We start from the raw sequence: 8549 nt of genomic DNA on the forward strand, positions 1-8549 counted from the left end.
GGACTGTTGAGTTGCGCACCACCTAATTCATTTTTTTACTGGAGTCCATTATCAATGATGATTTTAACGTGCAGCATATTCGATTCAATCATAACAACTACAAAGAGTCTGTTGAAAAATATTTCTTCTCTCTAAAGATTACAAAAAAAGTTTGTTTTCCGAAATTTAAACACTATTTGATTTCTCAAAAAAACCCTTAATTAAATTTTTTATTTGAAAATCGTTAGAGCGGTTTTTTAAATTAATTTTTGATATACAATTAAATTTTTCAATTTTAGCTTAAAAACATTTTTGGTAATAACAACAATAACAATTTTGGTCGTTAAATATTACTTGTGCAAAATTATTATTTAAATTGGGTGATTAGTTTTTGAGAGAGTTCTGGAGCAACACAAAAATATTTGATTTATATTAACAAAAAAAGCGGAATTCTTTAAAATTTATTTTAAATTCTCTTTTGCACATGTCGGGTGCTGCTTATGCTTGGAACTCGATGAATTAGAATCATCAGGAACGATTTTGTACTTGCAAAAGCAATGTTTTCGGATTATAGCGACCATAATCATCGCGTTATGGCCGAAGGAACTATATTCAAGTGACTACTAAGTTTGACAAATACCAGCGCTACCAACTTGAAATCACGAAATGAATGGGCAGGTTCAACAAAATTAGGAACTTGTAACTAAGGCACGTTTCTGATATATGATTGCACTGCTGACAAAAAATACCCAAATCAAATTTATTGGAAAGTTAACTAGAAAGTTAGTCAAGAAAAATCTCCCTTACAATCAAGTGAAGTATAACAGAATTAAATGCACGACTGGGTCGCACGAACTTGCTCCCGTATGCTAAGAGTCTGTTTAAAAAAGTACCTATAAAAGATTTAAAAATTTACCTGTAAAATAAGTTAGTCTTCAAAGATTTAATGCCATTTGATTTGTCAAAAAAACTTGTGCCAACAACTCAAGACACAACTCAAAAAAAAAATACTTTTAAGCATACTAAACGAAAACAATTGTTTGTGTATTCAAAAAGTTCGTTCAAAACTTTTTCCTTTGGATAGTTTTCATATTAGAAGAACCAGGATGGAAAGTAAATTATCTTAAGATAAGAAGAGAAAGAACATGTATGTTTAAATTGTTAAGCGATCGCCTATTGGTTGTGTAGTTCGGTAGGTGTCTAAAACGAACATAGAATAGTTCACTTGGCGTGCTCAGCTTTATACAGATAGAAAGATAATGACATGTTTATGATGATAGTGAAGGATTGTTATTGGTAGTTAGAAGGTACTTACTGCAATCCAATCGCATTCCTTTTTTAACTTCCCATAGGATAATAGGTCCCATTTGTCAAATTAAAAATGTTGTCATTTCTCGACGTTTCAAGGTCCCTAGAGTCGAAATAAAAGATTTTAAGAAAGATGTCTGTGCGTGCGTGTGTAAGTGCGTTCGTACGTCCGTACGTTCGGGACGTTTTTTTTCGTAGTCCATAGCTCAAGAACTAGAAGAGATATCGATTTCAAATAAATTTTGTTATACAGATAATAAGAAAGAAATACGCAGAAAGGGCTCCCAAGAAAATTGTGTGGGTGGTTTTTTTACCATAGCAGTTTGAAAAAAGGTGAAACTTTTGGTTAACCCTAAATATCTTAACCAAAAACGCTTGAGACTTTAGTTAAATTTAATATAATATATTGTAATATGATACAAAGAAGTATATTTTTGAAAAAAATCCATTTAACGGTTTTTTTTTATAAATCAAAAAAAAAACTGAAAAAAAATTGTCACCTCCAAAATTGTACGACTTAAATATGAATAAACGAAGAATTATGTTTTTGACATCTGATAAAATTTTTAGAAAAATCGAATTGCGAGTTTTTTTATAAAAAAAAAAAATAAAACAAAAAAAACATAACCAAAGGATAAATTTGAATATCGATTCAAATATCTTTTCAAAAACTTGAAATTAAGGCTTCAAACTTATTTTATCTTATAAGAAATATTGTTTTCAACATTCTGAAAAATGTTGAAAAAAATCGAATTGACAGTTTTTTTACAAAAAATAAAACTCTAAAAAAAACAATACTTAAACTTGGTAAAAATTTACTTTCGTCTCAAATAGCTTTTCAAAAATTAAAAATATTGGCTTCAAACTTATTTCATTTCACAGAAAATATTGTTTTCGATATTCAGTAATTTTTATATAAAAATCCAACAGTCCGTTTTTTCATAAAAAATAAAATCTACACAAAATAGTACGCAAATTTGGTAAAAATTGATACGAGTACATAAAGACAAACTTTTAAGCAAGACAAATCGACAGACGGGATGGCAAGTTATCAGTGTGGGGCGCATCCCAGCCTCTTTTTTATATATAAAATTTTTCAATTTTGTTCTAAAAATATTTTTGGTATGCAGTTGTTAATTGATTGTAAATACACGATCTATATTTGAATTTCGTAGTAAAATTTTGACCCATTTTTGAGATATAGAATTAAAAAAAAAAACACAATTCAATATTTTTTTAAAAATCGAAAAAATAAAAAATTGCACTTTAACTAACGGTTCTATGAGTGGAATCTATCCTGAGCAATACAAAAATATGTTTTTTTTTTATCAAACGAATTTAAGTTAAAAAATAAAATTTAAAGAAAATTTAAAAAAAAATATCGGTTAGTTTTAATCTTAAAAAAAAATAAAAAATGCCTAACGCGAATCTCCTCAAAACCTTAACTTCCAAGTTTGAACTCAACCGACCTAATGGTTTAGGCATTAAAATCGTGGACAGACAGACAAAACAGACCGGATGAAATCGCGGGACCCACTTTTTTCAACTTCTTTACCATCGTGGGGGTCACACTCTTAGCTGAGTTTTTACATACTCGTAATGTGAATATTAACCTTATATTTACACATTTTAATTGCTAAACAACTTTAGTAATCAAATTATTTTAGAAAACTGTTGTCCAGCAAGGAATGGTCTCACTATTTAATTTTGATGACTCCCTTCATATGAAAGCATTCCAAGATTTCAACAGTTTTCTAAATATCAAATACTTAAGAGCTAAAACACTAAAGTTTAGAGGGTTTTTAGTGCCTTTCACACAGAAATGTAAGAAATTGTTTTGAAACATATCTTTTTTCCCAAAAATAAAATCCACTTTTCTTGTTTCCATTTCAATTAATGCGAAGAACGCTACAAAAATTCAAAAATCCAGAAAATGAGAGAGGATCTGATATGTAGAATTGTTTTTTTTTTTAAGTAGTTTTTTAGAACTTAATTTTCGGGAAAAGAAAATGGGATCATTTAAGCACATAATTTCTCTAACAAATTTAATTAAAACAAATTAAGGTAGGTAAACAAATAAGTTGGGAAGAAACGTTTGTGTAGCACTTACAAATTAAACTTTTCAGAATCTCTTTTCACTTCAAATCTCAAGACATTCAAAGCCTTTATATCAACAGATATGAAACGTTTATTATGTTTTTCACTTAGCCATTAGTTTAACAAAAGTGTCACTTTTGCTTTTGCAGTCCTGTGTGAACTAGGGCCTCACCCAACAAATTTCTCCATTTAGCTCCATCCCTAGCTAGATGTCTCCAGTTTCGCGCTCCAAGTTGGGTGAGGTCATCTTCCACTTGTGCGCGCCACCTGATCCGCGGTCTTCCTCTACTGCGCTGTCCTGTGGGTTTGGATTCGAAGACTTTCCGGGCCGGAGCATTGGTTTCCATGCGCTCTACGTGACCCAGCTATCTTAGTCGTTGGACTTTTACCCTTCTGGATAAGTCTACGTCGCTGTATAGCCCGTACAGCTCGTCGTTCCATCTTCTCCTCCACTCCCCTTCGATACGGGATACTTTTCTCTCGAAGCGACCCAAGATGCTTTCATCCGCTTTTGTCATAGTCTATGCTTCTGCACCGTATAGCAGAACGGGGATGATAAGGGTCTCATATAGCAACACTTTGGTCCCTCGAGAGAGGACTTTACCACTCAATTGCTTTCTTAGTCCAAAGAAACAGCGGTTAGCAAGAGTTATTCTGCGTTTGATCTCAGCGCTGGTGTTGTTTTCTGCGTTTACAACGGAGTCCTTGACTACCTCAAAGTTACATCTGTCGATTGTGACGTTTTGACCAAGACGTCGGTGATGTATGTCCTTTCTAGACGACAGCATGTACTTTGTTTTGCAATCGTTAACCGTTAAACCCATTTTTGGCGCCTCCGCCTCAATACTCACAAAAGCTCCATTGACATCACAGTTCTTCCGATTATGTCAATGTCATCAGCCAGTAATTGGACAGACTTTTGAAAGATAGTGCCTCTAGTGTTGACGTGTGAGCTCTTCACTATTCTTTCAAGCACGTTAAAAAAATCACATGACAGCGCATCACCTTGTCTAAAACCTTTTTTGACATCGAAAGGTTCTGTTAAGTTGTTTCCAACTCTTATGGCGCAGCGTGAATTCTCCATGGTCGTCCTGCACAAAGGGACGAGTTTGGCAGGGATGCCAGAACTAGACATGGCTCTATACGGCTCGTCCCTGTATATGCTGTCAAAACTAGACATGGCTCTATACAGCTCGTCCCTTTATATGTGACATATGCGGTTTTTCAGGATCGGGCAAACAATACTGAGGCTCCATTCATCGGGCATGCTTTCTTCCAACCATATCTTACAGATAAGTTGGTGTATGCTCCTATCCAACTTATCTCCAGCTGCTTTTAAGAGTTCGGCATTCAAGCCATCCGCTCCAGCGTCTTTATTAGACTTAGTCGGGAGGATGGGATTGTTGGCTTTCGTCGTCTATATTGAATGGATCATTCTGCCTGATAGCGGAATTCAGTTCTTCGTCGCCGTTATACAGTCTGCAGAAGTGGTCCTGCCATATCCTCAGCATTGACTGCGGTTTCACTATGATGTTTCCACTTTCGTCTTTGCAGCCTTCGGTTCTAGGTTTATGTACCTGTGATCTTCGTTTCACCTGTTCATAAAACTTTCGAACTTCATTCCTGCTTTTAAACCTCTTAACATCTTCGACCGCACGCTTCTCATACCCTCTCTTTTTAATTCTGAGAAGTCGGCGTTAATCTCGCCTCTTCTGCTCATAGAGCCGACATTACTCATCAAACCAGGGGTTCCTTGTTGGTGGCTGTTTGAAACCCAGCACATCAGAGGCGGCTTCTCTGATTGCATCTTGGCACTGTTGCCACTGGTTGTGTTGGCAGCAGAGAACTTCGAGAGAGGTTACTTGTAATTCGGTCGGAAAAGGATTTGACGATCTCTGGCGATTGTAGCCGTTCGACGTTGTATCTTCTCCCAACACCTCCCTGTTTTGCCTTGGGTCTGGAAATCCGAAGTGCTACCTTGGCTACAACGAGGTATTGGTCCGAGTCGATGTTAGCTCCTCGGAAAGTTCGTACATCCATAATGCTAGAAGCGTGTCTGGCGTCGATCACAATATGGTCAATCTGTTTGACGGTAGATTGATCTGGAGAATTGCAAGTTCCTTTGTAGATGTTGTGGAAAACGCGTACTGGCTACCATGAGATTTCGCCCTGCAACAAAATCGATGAACCTGAATCAGTTGTCGGAAGTGTTGTCGTGCAGGCTGTTTTTCTCTATGATTATTCCACCAAAGATGTCTTCACTTCCTAGCTTGGCAAAATCGCCCAGGACTATTTTAATATTGTAGCTAGGGCACTGCTCATACCTTTTGTCTAAGAGCTCGAAAAATATATCTTTAGTGTTGTCGTCTTTCTCTTCTGTGGGGGCGTGCGCGCATATCAGGCTAATGTTGCCGAATCTAGCCTTGATGCGTATGGTCATGAGGCGCTCATTGATGCACCTCAAGACTTCTTGCCTAAGTTTGGCTCCAGTGACCCCCAACGACCCCCCCCCCATCTCTGGATCCACCATTGACCTAAGGGTCTATAAACGGTCGAAATAAAAACAAACATAACAAAAATAACAATAACAGTTTTTATTAGCTGGTCTAGTTTCATGTTATATAGTTCTTATCACAATTTTATAGTAAATGCTTGAATCTTACAAAATTTGGCCTTCACTTAAAAGAATAATCAAAATTTGTACCTTCATATTTTATCACCATGGTTAAAAGTTTTTATTGAATTGATTTTACATCTTGCAACATCTTATCATACAGCGTCCGTTCAACTCCAATCCCATAAATGAGGTATTGATGTGTACCAATTTCAACTCTATACACTCCCCTCGAATTTCCAATACCCTGCACTATTCTATCAATATCTTGAACATGAACCAATCTATCCTTCCCACCGTAATACAAAAACACTGGCACCTTCACCTTCTCCAAAGGATAAATCGGTGGCTTTCTACTGTTGTATCGGCGCATGTTTCCCAACAAACCATAATCGTATTGCTGAAATACGTTGCTTTCATGTAATTGAAAATAATGGAAGAAACTCTTGGTGGAGATTCCGGCTGGAGTTGTGGCCAGTACTTGGTTTAAAATTGCCTAAAATAAAATTTATAAATCTTCTAAATGATATTTAGAGACATTATTAAAAATAATGTTTGCCTTACAGGTTCAACTGTGATGTTATCGAAGCCATCCACAACGAAAAGTATGTCGGAACACAGTTCAACTGGTTGAGAATCACAAAGAGCAGGAGCAGCTAATAATGTAATCGCTGCATTCGGTTTGAACTCCGTACTTCCAGCAAGATATGTTGGTATGGGATTTGTAAGGGCTATAACCTTACTAGAAATCTCAAGAAATAATTTAGTAACATCTTCGAGATATACCAATGGTGTCATCATATGAGCCGACTTAATGTATTTTTGATATGATGGCTTCAGAGAACTCATAACAAAGAAGGATGATGTCCCCAGTGAGTGACCAAAGTAGTGCATTTCATTCCGTCCGGTTTTCTGGCGAATAAAATCAATCATGGCTGGAAGATCATTTAATCCGATTTCGTGGAATGTATAATCCCAGAACGGCCCAATTGGTGGTACGGGATTATAATCAACATGTTTGCGGGAGTAAGTATTACCCCGGGCATTTCCCAACCAGATATCGTAACCAGCGTCGGAGAGGAGATATGCGATTGCTTTTCGAGGACCCAGCAGCACCCAATCGCTGGATGAACCCAATAGTCCATGATTTAGAAAAGCAATTGGACATTTTTGTCCGGAGGTGCAGGGGATTCTGTGAAGCCCTAAGAGATAGCCATCCTCAGTTTCAACAGTATACTCCTCAAATGGATAACCATGTTGCTGTACCAAGTTTTTCTTGAAAAAAAAGAAAAGAAATTTCCAAATTTATTGATTTTCGGTAAAGAATTTTAGAAGAAATTTCTCATACTGTTGTGATCTCCTGAGCAAAAATAGAACTCTCCGAAATTAGAGCAACAAAACCACAAAGAAGTATCAAACGTGAGCCCATTTTAAACACTATCCGACTCATAGATAAAAAGCTGCTATTTTTATACCTCGGAGTTTTGTTGTTTTGGGTACCGCAAATATTGAAACTAGTGAGCTTTAGTTTTACTATGTTTATAATTTGTTTATGATGTTATTATTTTATTTTTATTTCTTCTATTAAAATATCAAGACCATACACAAGATGTGTAAAGTCTAGATTGTTTTAACTTTCAAGGGCTTCGTTAATTCCAATTTGTTCCAATTCTTTAAAGACTGTGAAGTTTGCTTGTTGTCGATGGAAGTAGAGACGAAATTTACAACTTAATCACCGGAGGAAGTAAGAAGCTATCGATGGTAACGTAATAAACTAATAAAGTAATTAATTTTATCTTAAAGAAACTCAATATTACGTATATTTCTGCTGTACAAAATAGATGGTTACGAAATATGGCACAAGTTATGTTGTGCTGTCGAAACAAAGGTTATTTAAAACTAAAACTTCAGTCTTTACTGATAAACCAAAAATTATCCGGTGCTGCTCGTGAGCGCACTCATGAAACAACTATTGATCAATTTTCCTTCTAACCGACATCGAAACTAGCGACACGATTTGGCCACAAGTTCATTACGTTTAATTATAGAGTGATCATCACCAGAACTATGTCGCTTTAATAATAAATTTAATTATAATATGTTGGTGCAAAGTTTTAATAACATATCATTAAGAAAAATTAAAATAAATAAAATTTGAATTCTAGTAGTGTTCAATGGTCGATGTGACCCTTTTAGTAATACCAATATTTAAATATACTCTTAATAATAAATACTCAATGAATAAGTACACTACAGGTGCCTACATCCAAAAACTAAACCAATTTAAAATAAAAATAGGTTATAGTGGCTGTCCAAGATGGAAACGGACACACTTAGGCCAGTTTAATGGCCCATTGTGATACACACATCTTACATAAATAAAAATAAATATTATCTGAAAAGCTGCATCCTGAAAAAAGGATTAAGGAAGAGGATAACTCGACCAAATTAGGATTATTCAGTCTCACACACAATATTTTCTCCCAAAAACATAAAATTGAAAGCTTTCTTTGTTTCTTTTCAACATTTCAAGGCCGCATATGACAGCATC

General features: G+C 35.5%; 1 protein-coding gene across 2 annotated transcripts; it reads right to left on the reverse strand.

Annotated features, from left to right (window-relative positions):
* Positions 1-5956: 5956 nt before the first annotated feature.
* LOC129939571 (lipase 3-like) lies at positions 5957-7970 on the reverse strand. Of its 2 annotated transcripts, XM_056047630.1 has the most exons (4): positions 7816-7970; positions 7347-7750; positions 6563-7273; positions 5957-6494 (listed from the first exon to the last, which is right to left on the reverse strand). In XM_056047630.1, exons 2-4 carry the CDS (start codon positions 7446-7448, stop codon positions 6120-6122), a joined length of 1188 nt encoding a protein of 395 aa, XP_055903605.1. In that variant the 5' UTR covers positions 7449-7750; positions 7816-7970; the 3' UTR covers positions 5957-6119. The 2 variants fall into 2 exon arrangements, with proteins under 2 accessions (XP_055903605.1, XP_055903606.1); XM_056047631.1 differs by having other exon boundaries at positions 7347-7945.
* Between the last annotated feature and the right edge of the window lie 579 nt (positions 7971-8549).

Source organism: Eupeodes corollae, chromosome 1 (assembly GCF_945859685.1).
Source record: "Eupeodes corollae chromosome 1, idEupCoro1.1, whole genome shotgun sequence".
In the NCBI taxonomy this organism is placed as follows: Eukaryota; Metazoa; Arthropoda; class Insecta; order Diptera; family Syrphidae; genus Eupeodes; species Eupeodes corollae.

Bases quoted from the DNA above. Each gene is read 5' to 3' on its own strand.
- LOC129939571 (XM_056047630.1), bottom strand. From the start codon at position 7,448: ATGAGTCGGATAGTGTTTAAAATGGGCTCACGTTTGATACTTCTTTGT. The intron at 7,274-7,346 runs GTATGAGAAATT...TTTTTTTTCAAG, and splicing joins TTGCTCAGGAGATCACAACA to AAAAACTTGGTACAGCAACA. The intron at 6,495-6,562 runs GTAAGGCAAACA...ATTTTATTTTAG, and splicing joins ATAACATCACAGTTGAACCT to GCAATTTTAAACCAAGTACT.